Source organism: Thermobia domestica, chromosome 5 (genome assembly GCF_964235325.1).
Source record: "Thermobia domestica chromosome 5, izTheDome1.hap1.1, whole genome shotgun sequence".
Lineage (NCBI taxonomy): Eukaryota > Metazoa > Arthropoda > Insecta > Zygentoma > Lepismatidae > Thermobia > Thermobia domestica.
The window spans coordinates 232,393,177-232,408,747 of NC_137458.1; the positions used below are offsets into that span (position 1 = coordinate 232,393,177).

General features: G+C 31.9%; 1 protein-coding gene across 1 annotated transcript in view; it reads left to right on the forward strand.

Moving 5' to 3' along the window:
• The window catches only part of LOC145685433 (uncharacterized), a 130,777-nt gene extending 116,321 nt beyond the window's left edge, over window positions 1–14,456 (forward strand). The window contains exon 3 of the mRNA XM_081757826.1: window positions 10,664–14,456. Coding sequence (XP_081613952.1) covers window positions 10,664–11,164 — 501 coding nt within the window. The 3' untranslated portion in view covers window positions 11,165–14,456. The remainder of the gene's footprint in view (window positions 1–10,663) is intronic.
• Window positions 14,457–15,571: the final 1,115 nt, after the last annotated feature.

The window sequence follows — 15,571 nt, forward strand, 5'->3', positions numbered from 1 at the left end:
GGAAACCAAGTTCTGTCGTGTACAGAGACAAAGGCGCGAAACAGTTTATAAGATGGGTACGAACATGCAAAGAAACTTTCCCAAAATGCTTCATAACGATTGCCGTCTAGTACCACGGAGGCAAATTGAAGATTCACAGAGAGAAAAAGTTCAAAATCAACCCGAAATTGTAACAGGATATAGGCCTACTAAGCCCGATATACGAGCAAGAGCTACTAGAAATGTATGGAAACGAGGTTAAGATGGTCCACCTCCATTAAGACAAAGCTTCATCGATCTCTTCAAGATAGTCCCTCGCATTCTACCAGGATATGAAATAGGCTACTGGAATATAGGCCATACCTGTATTACCTCCAGATACTTGTAAAGTCTCAGACGTAAGTTCAATGGACTTTTATGGACTTGGACTACTTGAAATATCGTTAGGCAAGAGGCGTGTGATACGTGGGAGCGGACTCTGGAAAGCTGTGAAAGAGGAATGAAACAAGTTACTCCTCGTAGTTCTCCAACGGAGCTTTCTGCAATGGAAACTACGTTACCGGTTTATCGTTTGGAACTAGGGAGACACGTTGCAGTACCTGACCATAAATTTTCTTAAGTGTGTAGTAACTATAATTTTATCACATGAAAGAGCTTTTGCGTTATATACAAACTTTGTGATTGGGAATGAGCAGCTATTAGTATGTACAGATAGATTGCTTCATGACAAATTCGAAGTTTTATATAGTTCTTCATAATTAAGGCAAACTTGAATTACAGAGAAATTTGAGCAGTTGTCTTTGTATATGTGATGAGATTATGGGGTCATCACATATAGGAGTGGGGCATGGTTAATTATAGAAAACCCAGTTTCTGGTTATTAGTTGGATAAAGGTAAATAAGATACAGAATTACTGAGTATTGGATTCATAACAGTTGCTTTCTTCACAGTTACGCACTAAGTGTTTGCATACTGTAGTTTAACAACGATTAGTTTCGTCTTTGGGCATTTACTACTACTAATGCTACTTACTACTCTCTTCCCGTAATCATTAGATCAATTTTTATGAAGTAGCACAAGAAAATGAACTGATTGTCAAAACAAAATCTCAAGTTTCTGTCAGTGAAAACCTAAAGTGGCACTGGTAAAGAAGCACTGTGAAGCATTCAAGTGAATTTTAAGATGAAATATGGGAATACCTTTATTATTCCGGTTTATAGTTTGATACCAAAAATTACAATTATTGCGCTCCAAATTCGAATGCCTGAGTTAAGTAATTTAATCACTTCCGTTATCAACTAAATGCAAGGTTACAAAATTAAGACTTTCTGTTCTTACAAAATTAAGGCTTCCTGTTCCAAGTAATGCAGCTGCTAGGTAAAGAAAGGATAGGGCAGCGTGTGTTTCACTTTATTTTTGTATCAAAAGATCCAATATATTTCAATCAAAATTTTTCTTGTACGCCTCATATCTGATGAACTCGATTTAGAGGCCGTTCAAAAATTTTGTGGTCCCGGATCCAAAAAATAATTATTGGTCAACATTAGAATCTTTTGATGCATTTTTTGATCATTCCTAAAATCCTTGGTCAAGATCGCAATCTTTTGAATGATTTTTTAAAATCATTCCTAAAATTCTTGTCATATAAATATTTTCCTTCGTTATCTTTGATACATTTCCCCTTCAAATTTACTCTCTTGGAAGTTTCAATAAAAATTGTTATTCCTTCCTTTAATATAATATTTATATTGTCAATAAAACATAACCCTAGAAAGTTCCATAAGTAGCTAATGTCTTTGGAATCCACGGGAAGTGAATGATGTCGGAAGACTGATGGAAAGTTGTCAAACTTGACCCATCCATTAATGAGGCCGCAAGATGTAACCCACTATATAATACGAGTATATGCAACAATAATTACATTTAGTTCAAATCTCCACTCTACAGCTAGCCCTTCTGAGGGCCTCGTTTCTTTTTCTGGTGAGCAGCAGTACGAATCAAATTGAAACATTATCTCTATTTACTTTAAATTAATCTTTAATACGTTTGATTTAAAACTAATGTTTAACATTTAATTAGTTGGCATAAAATATCCTTAGCAGCGATCAGCCATTTTACACGCACTACCCGATTATCGTAAAGTATATTTCAAAACATAAAATTCTCGTTACATACAGTCTCCTTAAGGAATCTACCCTCCCATTGGAAGACAGCTGAAGGATGTTAACAAGCCTCATCTAGAAAATGAGACCAAAGTCTAAACGAGAAGTATCTTTTAAAATTCAAAATGAGATGATACGTTTCATGGATGTAATGGATAACTTTAGTTCACCTAAGTGTTATATCACAAACTTTTTCAATGTGATGCGATTTATAATATTAATAATAAAACTTATCAAATCATTATACAAATATACTTCAATAATAGCCCCTAAATATGGTTTAAGTGTTGTTATATCACAAAATTTCGTGAGTTTCTCATGACCTGGAAAGATTTTGATCCCTCTTGGATGAAATTAAGAAAAAAATGGCATAAATTTGCGAAACGAGACGCTGATGAGAAAAGGTTTTCGAAAATCGAACCGAGACTACAAATGTCATGAGTGTTGCGGGTAACACTAGTACACCTAAGTGTTAGATCTCAAACTCTTTTTTGGGTGACATGATTTATAGTAGGTCTACAAAACTATCACGTCATTGTACACTATACTCCTATAAAAATAATAGCCCCTATATATGGTTTAAGTATTGTTATATCACAATTTTCATGAATCTCTCGTGACGTGGAAAGATTCTGATACTTTTTGGATGGAATTAATTAAAGATTGGCATGAATTTGTGAAACGTGACGTGACGAGGAAAATTTTTCGAAAATCGTGTTAAGACGAGAAGAGAAATATGGTTTCTTATGATTGACTGTTACACTTATGGTAACTTTTTTAAAACTAAAAATTCGTGAATAAAAGCTATAATGAAAGACAAATAGCTATCTCTATTATAGTGCTATAAGTGTAGATATGTGTTGTAGAATGCAATGTTAGCGAAAAGTGAATACGTCCTTTAAAATGCATAGTTTAACTTTACGTAATAATTTTTCTATTTTGTATTTGTATCGTTACTTGACCCTTTCAGTCAGTGATTAGTCAACAACCAAATGACAAAATTCAATTAAGTCTTCGATGGTGTTTACATCTTTGATTTACTTTTCATATTGCTCTCTGTCTAATTTTAGGGCGTGTTTTTTTATGTATATGTAATGTACTGTAAGTAATTAGTTTGTACACGCCTACAATTACTCTTAAAGACTGTTTTTTTCTGTTGACTCTCCTTATGTCCTTAGTAATCGTGTGTGTATATATGTGTATATATGTGTATATATATGTGTGTGTATATGTGTATATATACATACACAAACCTTTCTCTTATTGTCTCCGTGAAGTAAATGTACATAATAGCCGTTGCTAATGTTTAGAGATATAATTAAAAAATCGTCTTTTACCTTGCATACTTTCACTAAATATGGTAATGGTTTCGAGATGAAAAGAAATAATTTTGTTAACTTTTTCGTTCTGTGTTAAATTTATTTCTTCATATATTTTTTTTAAAAAAAAGAAAAGAGAACGTTCATGGTTTCAAGTTCGCTTCCTGACAATATTTCTTCGTCCTGATCCGTTATCGTGAGACGGGGCTACTTGAACTAAAAGGTAGCGTGGATTCTGCTCTAGAAAGCCAAAATGGGCCTTATGCAGAGTCGTTTCGACGTATGATTAGCGCCATACTACGGGTCTGAGTAACACATTTTTTATCAAAAGTGTACTCAGAATCTCTGATTAGCTCGTAGTAGTTGACTAAGTTAATCACATGTGACTAATTAATTTAGAGCAGCAGGTACCTTTTTTTAGCCACAATAAACTAGTATTATGAAAATACAAAGGCAATTAATCACTTGTCTTTCTTTCCTACTTTGTATAGTTAATTTCCTAAGAGAGTTACATCTATCTACCTATCCATCTGTTCTCTCTCTCGATATATATATAACCGGTTGTTAAAAATTAGAATAACATCACTGAATTTACTACAAAAGTGTTTCGTCGGATGAGATAGAGTTAACAAACAGTAGCTAATTAATGTTAATAACTTGCGCTAATGGGATAAATTCGGTGGTCCTTGAGTTTGTGAGAGAACGCTGCGTTCATGTTAACGTTCTCGATGCGTTTCGATGCATCTGGAGCTTTTGTTAACGTTCTCGATGCGCATATGGAGCTCTCGATGCGATGCTCCTCAGCAATGTATCAAGATAGCCATATTGGCAACAGATGAGACAATGTCGACAGTGGTGATTGCATTAATGTGAGTCGATTTTCGTTTATATTATTGTGCAAAGCAAATTGGTACGTTCGTAAAGTTGGAACTCCTGCATCATCTCAGTAAGGATGACTCTGATATATGAACTGAATCTTGTGAATTGGTATGGTGGAAGATCCGTAACAATCTCGACTTTACCTATTCACCAATAAGATAAACTTTATTTCAGATAGGATCGCCTATCTCTCTCCAATTGAACGGATTCTTTCCAAATGCATAAGATAAGCAAAAAGCGACAGTGTGTGTAGAAGTTGGGACACCAAAGTCGTTGGTATTATTGGTTCTATCTTCATCGAAAATCAAATCGAAACTTTCCTAAACAAATTTTGTATAACGGAAACTATGCCGAACTCTTTAACCTTAGTTAAAATATCAGTAGCTTTTCTAAATTAACCTAACTTTAAACTGCACTAACCCACCAGTTTTCGTAAGTAAATTATTAAATAACCAAAATCTGTCTGAGCTAATCTTGAGTTACCAACGTTATCCAAAACTACTTTAATCTAATTTTAGGTATTGGAAATTTCAATTTACTTTTTCTCCTTTTTTTTTTTTTTTTTGTTTTATGATGTGATTTTTCTTAATTTTTGAGTTCTTGCTTGCAAATAGTAGTCTTGTTAGATTTTTTTTAAAAGGCAATTTCTTTTTCGTTTTTTTTTTCTTACGGTAACTTTACGCATACTGTTCAATTCCATAAAAGGTTATTTGAGATTTTGAAAAGCATATGATGAATAAGAAAGACGTGCTGTCAATTTGACATTAGAAAAGAAGGTAGAAAGAAGGGAAATAATAATTTATGAAATGAACACACAGACTTTGAGAAATAGAAAATAGTTCAAGGGTACGACTGTCAGATTTACTCCTGTTAATCTAAAGAGAAGAGAGTATTATGATTATGACATCTCAATGCAATATAGCAAATTATGTAATTATACCCACTTTTATGCAAATATCAAGAATAAGAGAGAGGGAGGGGGAGGACTGAAAAGATTATAGTAATCGTTAGTTTAAGCAGAATGAGTTCCAATATTTGAATGGACTTCTAGGATATACGTTTATTTCCAGTAATCGTAACATAAATTACATTAAGGTTTCTTTTTTAAAAAAAGAAAGAAGAGAAATATGATTCTGTCTAATCGTCAAATTGTCACAGTCTCTTGAACACAGCGAAAAGAATAAATAAAAATAAAAAGAGAAAAGTATAGCTCGCATCATCTGTCAGTCTGTTAAAATACGCGTATACAAGAGTCAGGCAATGAAGTAAAGAATATATTCGAGAATAGGAAGAAAACATATGACGCAATTTTGTTTGTGTTATGATGCGAGAAGAAAAAAGAAAAAAACGACCAAGAGAAACTTAAGGGGGAAAAATATACATGTATGGGACAGAACTTACTAAAACAGAACAAGTAATTATCTTTCATACAATAATCTCTCTCTTTTATTAGCAAAAATTCTTACGTAACAACACAGAGAGAAATCTCTATACCTGTCGTTTTTTATATACACTATTAATAGTAAGAATTCTTTCAACCATAATATTCCTACTATGTTATGGGTGCGTGTGGAGTTAGTGAAGAAGGAAAAAAAAAAACGGAACATGCTTGGACGCATACAAGAACAATTTATTTCTTTAAGACAATGAGAATGAGATTTGATGTACGTAGGAGCCAAGATGAACTCAATGATGAAACGTCTTCATTTGAACAGATCTTTTTTTGTGTGTTCTCACTCAACCATTGAGAGCACTGTTAAGAGAGGATTCTTTATTTATACATTAATTCTGTGTGTATTCTAGAATGTATATATATATGTGTGTGTAGGTGTCCATCATACATATCACGACAGAAAGTATAACGGAACATTGTGTTACTAATAACAGTTGTTAATATTTTTAATGTTTATCTGGATAGTGATGTTTTGTCAAGCATGCTCTAAATTTCCAGCAGTCAAATCTTTGGATTCTAAAGTTAATTTTTCTTATTACAATCGTTACAAAGTAGTGCAGTGTTCATTATTATTATTATTATTATTATTATTATTATTATTATTATTATTATTATTATTATTATTATTATTATTATTATTATTATTATTATTATTAACTTCAGGACATTTGTCTGCTCAGCATTTTTTCAATACATATTATGTACTGAAATACCAAAGTATAGGCCACTAATTGGTGCTGAGTTCAGCATTTGCTGTGATCGAAGAACTATTAAAAATTGTTTTATATATATTGTCTTAAAATTCTACTAGATTACAATAAAAGTTTCCTAGATTTTAAAAAATATTTCTGTACTTAAATATATTTATACTTTTAAAATATATCTTGTCTCAGTATTTCCTATCTGCTTGGACATCAAGAAAGTTTGTCTTTGTACAGCTAAGGAGGAAATTTAATGGAATACCTTGGGGCTTTCACATTACATTACTTTTTCCCCCGTATTGTATGTGGAGCTTCTAAATGGTACTCTTGACTGTATGCTGAAAAAATCAGTGTTTGGACATTTTTTAAAAGAAGCGGACATAACATGAATCTTTTGGCAATTGTTTAACATGTACAAAGATGTCCTGACCTAAAGTGTTTTCCATCAGTGATCAAAGAATGTCTACGGGCAGAATGCATTCTAAGAGTGAGCAATAGGAACAGCCGTAGGAGTGTTCAAAATGTACCTGTACTTCTGATTCGCAGGGGCGGACCAAGGCAAAATTTTCACCCGGGTAAAGTGATATTTTGGCGCTCTCCCCTAGTCCTAGGCATTTTATTACAGTGATTTTAATACAATATTTTAAACCCATTTTTCAGAAAGAAAGGTTAATTCACAAATACATGACATAGGTATATTTAGTACTTAAAAATATACATATGGTATCAATTACATTGTTATTATTATTACTATTTACTTTTATGTACCGATATGTATAAACAAAAGCAATATCGAATAGCATTTATTGAACACTACTAATGGTGACATGATTACAGCTATATTGTATATTATTTTGTTTCGTCAACAACATTAGGAGTCTTTCTACCATATAACCGCCTATGTAACAATTTGTTGTAATAATGTGAAATACCAATAAATACATTTCACGTATGTTAAACGTGTTTTACGCGGCATGTGAAAGGATTCAAAGGTAGACGCTGAATGTTTTTTTTTTTTTTTTTTTTTTTCGTAGTGCTGTTTCTAACCACCTCCTATGTTGCTGCAGAGTGGTATATTCGATTTCACAAACACTGTTGAAAAGAATGATTTGGCAAGAACTGTACATAACGAAACAATAATATCTCCTAGACACAATTTTCAACAAAGACCGACAGCTTGGCGCGCTGGTGTCGTTTCTAAGAAATCAAAAGTAAGTGCTGTATATACTGTTCCCCTCCACTACCACTTTAAAAGAGTAACATATGTATATAAAACCCAGTAACATTCATTATCTGGAAAAGTTCACGAAGAACATGGCCCGCTATAAACAATACCAACTCCCCCTCCATTCTTTCTTCTACATGCCATGTCTCCATTTGTCCATACAGCACCCCTAGTACTATGAAATTCTCTTCTTTCATGATGGAATGAAAAAAAAATGTAATTGACGCTACTTTACAAGAATATAAACTGAAAAAGGCAGTAGAAAACACATTATAAAATATACTTTTTGAGGCTCATTTTGGCGCCTCCTAGGGTTACCACCCGTCCGGGTTTGACCCGGACATTCCGGGAATTAAACAATTGGTCCGGAGTCCGGAGCAACATCTACTCCGGACGCTAAATGTCCGGGGAATATGAAAATTTATAAATCTACATTTCATATCTGTATCATAATATGTACGTAAGCGGCAGTGATTTAAAGAAGCACTACAAAATATTTTCATCTTGTCCGTTAATTTCTTATTCAGAAATTTTAAATAACGCTAGTTTTTTTTTTTTTTTTAAAATAGTGAACTGTTTTGTACTTTATTCGGAGGTTTAAAACTATTTAATGACAAAACCCTTGCTTCTTGAAGCTGCGAAAAGTAACAAAAAGTATTCATTTAAGTATAAGCAAACTTAAATGACAATTAACTTTATTAAGTGCTAATATGAGCTTTGAGATCATATTTGAAGTTACGTGGTATGTTAGAAATGTTTCATACAATGCGTATGGCTACCGCAACTGGATTTCATGCTATGTACATGTTTAACTTCGATAAATTGGAGTCACAAAGTAAAAGAGAATACGTAAAAAAGGTTACTTTTAGAGAGAGAGTAAATCTGAGGTCGCATGCCAAAAGAGAATAAGGAAAAAACTATTTTCAAGAAAGAAATAGTTGTTCTCTTAAAAAGAAGCATTTTTTTGACTTTTCTTCCTTTTCGTAATGCAACTCTTAGAATTTCTCTCTTTAAAAGTACACTTTCTCACTTATTCTCTTTTACCTTGTTACGCTAATAACAAATAAAACGTGTTTTAATATTGATAGTCTACCCTTGCATTTGGGTGTGTAAAACGGATGCATTATGACTAGTTTTGCATGTCTATCTTTCAACTTGACTTCAATTCTCGATATGTCAGGGGTTTCTCCAGACGAAAGGTGGTAACCCTACCCCTGACTGTGGCGCCCCAAGCTGCCCGGCGTTTGGTCCGCCCCTGCTGATTTGCCTAGTAAGTATACGGACGAAAACAACTTTAACATTTGTAAAGTATCCTGACACTGCTTAAAATTATTTCTGTGCCTGTATACCCATCGAACACGTCAGCAGTTCAGGCATATTTTAAGCGCTATAAGGAAGGTTCTTATGTGCTTTTTTTTCAGTAATAGAAACTTCATTACATTTTGAATGTATTAAACAATGAACGATCATTTTTTAAATAAAAATGTTAAAATACTAATTTCTTTTCTGCTGCAGACAATATGCAAACGAAACTTTCTTGTTGATGGTGTCCAATTGTATTCCTTGTATTCTAAGTAAAAGTATTTCTAATAAAACATAAATTATTTTGTTTGTATCAAAAAGTTAGATTCTACACTGCAAAAATAGAGAAACTAGTTTTAGACACAGTAGGACACTGTACACATTACCAACATTCTTTGAACACCTACCTCCAGATGCCACATACTCACTCCTTGTAGATACTGTGTTGTCCAAGTATTTCTCAGATGTATGTACAAAATGTGTAAAATGCATGTCATCACTTTGTTTTCCAACTGTTTGCCGAGAAGAAGTGTTTTAAATATGCCTTACTTAGTGTTTTCGGAGTGTTTCGTAACTTAAAATTATGGTTTTTGTTTACTATTGGAATAAGTGATTGTGGGAGATTGCTTATTGTTATACTCGGTAGTAGGATAATACTATTTTCGATGCATTTTGATAATTTAATGAAGGTACTTACATAAAGAAAAGGTTATGACAATAGTATGTAGTACATAAAGAAGGTCATGACAATAATATAGAAATTACAGATTTAACAAAAAATGCCTGTCATGGAGGAAGACCTCCACGCACAAACTTCTTATGCGTTGTTTCTCGGCATAATTAATAAGTACTTACAGAAGGTTATAGCGGTACAGGCTGAGGTCCATCCTAATGAGGTTCTAATGGTTAACTCTAAGTTATCCTGCCTAAGGAGCAACTGTCAAAGGACTGCCCAATTTTACCCCTTTGTTTACCATTTCTATGGTTTATATATCCTGCTTTTTGGCTTTTCACCTGTATGCAGTTCCTTATTTTGTTATTGTATTTGGACATTTTCACTTTCATTTTCTTAAAAGTTCGTTTACGGAACCTCATCCTGTTTGTTTCTTTTTTTATTTTTAATTTTGGAAGTTTTTAATACACATTGAGCTAAAATTATATTACAGGAGAATGAACGCTTTTAGACACGGGAAGCACACTTTATAAACACACACTTGACATATTTCCTCCTCAACATCTGCACTAAAAGTGTTTGAATGCTGTTTTATTTTAACAGTAAAACAAACTAAAATAAGGAAAATCTTGTCATACAAGAAACTATCTCAGCATTTCAATTCCTGGCATTACGAACTTGATGGAAGGTATTCATATACTTATTCTTGGCAATCAGAACCATAACATAAAACGGAACTGATGATCAAGTTCAATGAATTTATGGACAATATTGTATTTGTACTTATCTCTATGCTTATCTTAATCTCTGTATTTAACATACGGTTAGGGTGTAATTTGTTATAGTCACAGAATCGTTGTTATATATTTTAAATTTTATATCCTAGTAAGTCTTACATGTATTTTTAAACCTTCCTTTTATTATGAATCTATAAACATCTTTACTAATATTGCTTTTTTATTTCGGCAGCCACCAATCCGTTACGACTACAGATATTCTGTGGATGATCCATACTCCGGCGTAGTGAACGATAGGTGGGAAGAGCGCCTAGGAGAATATGTGAAAGGACAGTACAGTGTGTTAGAACCCGATGGTACAGTGCGAACTGTGGACTATGAAGTGGACGGTAAACATGGATTTCATGCAGTCATCAGAAAGTCAAATCCAAACCTCCTTAGTTTACAGCAATTGAAGAAATCCCGGTTCCTTCATCCACATCCTCCCGTAAATAGATTGATTCCATCTCTTCGTGCCAAAGTAGCACAACCTGTAAGAATATTACCAAAATATATCGATGAACCTGCTCCTCCACCTCCGCCATATCCTAAATATGTACAGACAATTCAGCCAGTGAATCAAGTTGCTGCAGCAAGTGTTGTCAAGCCATATTATGTCAGAGTTCCTCAGCAACGCTATGATCAGTATGATGAACCCTATTACACAGATTACAGATCTTATGATACATATTGATGTGGCGTTTTTTTACATATACAATTAAGGTCTTTTTTGTGGATATACTATGTTTGAAGAAAGACATTTCTGCAGCTTAGGAGTATAGCCTACATTTTTGAATAAGTTTTTGAGGCTTTCTCTGTCCTTTAGGGACTTTGCAAAGATACTGTATATACATATTAGATGTAACTGAAATTCAGGAAGACAACGAAGGGTGATACCCGAAACATTTAAGTACAGGTATTGTATATATACAGTTACAAATAAAAATGAGATAATTTCGTACGTTTGTAAATACAAAGCAGAACAAAAACAAAACACAAATGCTGTTAAATATACATCTTCCGCTCAACATCATTATAAATTCATAATACAAACATCATTATTGTAAATATGGTAACATCATTAAATGTTAAACTTGTTCATGAAATTATTTCATCTCTAAATATCATCAACTAAAATCATCTGCAAGGTATTCATAATAGTTATGAATCTTCTATATGTCTATTTCAACACACTCAACATACAATTGATCGAACTTAAAATAATTTCCTATATAATATAAAAACGCATGAGGATTTCAACTTTTATTATATTCATTGGTCTGAAGAATGGGAAATTTTCCAGAGCAGATACATATAGGGTTACCATATATCCGCCTTTATGAGGGCATGTCCACATTTTGAGAGAAAAAAAACTTACGTCCACTTACATTTTCCGAAATTTCTTGGTTTGTCCACATTTTCTACGCTTAAGTATGTTGTCAATTCAATTTTAGATATTTCGCATGTAAAGATATGACAAAGAAGAAATTGTCAAAAAATAAATAAATAAAATCAAATCAGATCTACTGAAAAGTATGAATAGACAAAGTCAGTATGATACTAAGTAAGAACTCTTGTATCATTCTTGTATTGTTCTAAGTAAGAACTCATTTTTCATACATTTCAATATTTCACTCATAACATCTTAAAAGCTAATTTGAAAGCAAAGAGATAAAACTTATCAAAGTTTAGTGTTTATATAACAAGTTAGTAAGATGAAAATGTTTACACACTTTGGCATTCCAAAATATCGTAACTTAATAATTTCCATTTCCCAGGAATAGTTGTTAAATATGCAAGAATTTGCAAGAATATGGCAATACCTTAGATATTCCGGTTAGGTATATATTTTTACTCCAGCACATAATTAAAAAATGCAAGAAATGGGACAAGCCCGTTCTCCTTCCCATCTTTATGTTCCCATTTATATATGTGATAACATGATGTTAAGCAATAGAAATTATTTTCCCTTTTCTTAATTTTTCTGAGTTGACAAATAATTTACATACTTCAACTTTCAGCTTTATCTATTGTCTGCTTAGAATATACAACATTCTTGTCTTAATAATCCATAACTGTTCAAAGATATTTTCATGTGATTCATTCGATAATTATGTTTGATACTATAAAGTGGACAGTAATATAGTATGCCATAAACAGTTCTGTTTCATCTACTTAGATAACTTTCAATTTGTTTCTTTCTAAACCCTTCAAAGTAAAACTCAAATTGTGTACATGGAATAATCTTAATCAAATTGACGTACTATAAGAAGAAAGGACATGTTTATGCTCATATCATCTAGTGTCAGTTTGTAAATAATACTCATATTTCTAAAGGGTTACATAATATGGTTTATCTGATGTATATCTTATTGGTTGTAGCAATTTCTATCATTAGTTGCTATTCTATCTTCAATTGAAGCTGTAAATCAATTAGTATTATTGTAAACAATACACACATACTTCTTAACAAGTGGTATTATATCTGGAGCACTTTATGGTGAATTTGCGCTAACAGGAAAACACTATGAGAAAGGTTAACAATGTACAAATTCCTCCAATATATTACAAAAGCAATTAACATTTTAGTAGTGATTTTAGTTAGTGTAAATGTTGTTCCTTATAAATCATGTATTACTTAGTCATACATTGCGAATTGAGTAGAAATAAATTTATCATATATATTAAATCATCTTGTATATATGTGGATACTTTTATACTTACCAAAAATTCTTTATCATTAGCAAAAAAAATTATGTGTACCTAAAGGTCATTCATTATTAGTGGTTACATGAAAGAATCGTTTTTATCACATTTTTGTATGTACATTCACCTATATTGAAAATTCATGACAATTGTAAAACAATGAAAAAAGTTTCAACTACATAATGTACTATTTTGATACATTATATTTTGAAAATTTTCGTGATATATTTTTGAAAAGTGTTTAGTTGTATTTCCTGCGTTACTTTTACTTTCATCTTACTTTTCATCATCAATGCTCATAAATGATATCAAAGTAGTTAGAAACTAATGTTCAATATAGAATTATTAACGAGTTGTGTGAGAGATAAATTAATTAGCACTGAATATTTCAAGATGATGATTTCAATTTATTCATTATCACAAAATGTATATAATAATAATATATTTTTAGGAAAATTTAATACATTGATTTTACTTGATTATATATAGCTTACAAATAATATAAATCTGCAATGTTTAAAATGAAAAGTACAATGGCTCTGTTTCACAATTTTGTATGCAAGCATTAGATGTCAATCCCGTACAAAGCAGGTAGTAATTTGAATTCCACTTTAATAGTATAGTAGCAGATGGCCCGGGCTTTACAGAAAGACAAAAAAAAAAAAAAAAAAACAATCAACCCATCATTGTGTATTCTAGAAATAAATAGAAGTATTGCGAAATAAAATAAATACTCGCTTAGGTTTTCGTTCTGAAGAAATAAAACAAAACAAATTTTAAAATCAAAATCAAGTTTTTCCCCCAAAATTTAGTAGAGTTTATGTATCATTTTAAATTTTACGTTCTCTACATACCGAAATAACTTAATTTCAGACTTTTACATGCTATTTTTCAGTTATGTTTTGTTTTAATAAAAATATGTTCTTTCTGTACAGTTTTCAGTTGCAAAGCTTGGATGATGATGCGACAAGACATAGTCACCCAAAATAATATTTTGTCATTTCTTTTAAAGTTATTTAAATTATAAAGTTTGACATATATAGCTATACCGTATACTCCTGTAGTAAATCCTTTGCTCTTTCTGTCTTATGAGAGATATCTTAATGAAGAAAATCCACATGATTTCTGACCCCCTTTTGCTGCACAAGTGACCTTTCGTTAGTACATGCAAAAAACTAATTAGAAACAATTTCCTTTCTTTCTTTGGCACTTAAAGTTAAGTCATTATTAATCTTTTGAACTTACATGTGACCTCTCTCTCTTAAACACACATATACACACACACACAAAAAAGGAAAGTTATCTTTACAGACAATTTTTTAAAGAACAATACAAATGATTATGAACATTTTTAAGTGAACACAATCTTTTCCATTACAAAAAGTACTATATTTAGACAAGCACAATTATACATGCATATAATGTGTGAGGAAATATAGCATAACCGAATTTTGAGAGGTAACTTCTTAAACCAAATAGAAGTGGAAAGGTTCTAAATTTTTGAGTGAAAAATAATTGTATAAATATAATGTATATACCTGTTGATAGAGCTCATTGAATTGGACAAAATTATGTGGGTGATTGTAAATTGTCATGTGAAAAAAATCTTTGAGTTTTACGTTCCAAGTTCTCAAGAGAAACGAGAGATTTTTTTTTGTAAATCTAAAAATGTATGCTTGGTGTACAACAACCACGCCCTTTATTAGGATGAAAGTGATACTGAAGTACACGATCATCAAGATCCTCATTATGACACTAGCAAGAGAACTTTACACGGTATAGTTAGTAAGATAAAGCTCAAAAGGGTGATAAATTCTTTAACTTGTGATACTATCCATACATGAGACATACTGTATGTCAATCAATGGATGCCATCCACGTAAACAAGGTGGTATGCTTTGAGAGTGTATTGAGATAGTATCGAGAAAAAACTTATTTTTGTAGCATTGAAATGTATATTGTTTGTTGTCAATAAGACATAATAATTAATAGTATTTCTTCTACTAGACCATATAGTTTATATTTATACATATATTTCGTATGTATAAAATACACTATTATGTAACAGATCAAATTTATGATGTTTATCTTATCCTAAGAGTACCGCTCTTAATCTTAACAGTGATGCATATATCACTTGTCGATATAGAGCAAAAAAACTATTTGGGATTTTTGCTCTAGTGAAAAAACAACTGTTTCTTAATCGCTTTAGCCCGAAAACTATAGAACCTACGGTTGTAAAACTTGTGTAAGCTATTTCTAAATATTTATAGAATTGTAAGGTGCAGTGAAAGGAATATCATAGAAGTAAAGTAAGTTGTTGCCCTTCTCAGCATTGAGCCTATATCACAGAAGACCTAATGTTTAAAGTGCAAATCAAACTCGGTTTTGTTTT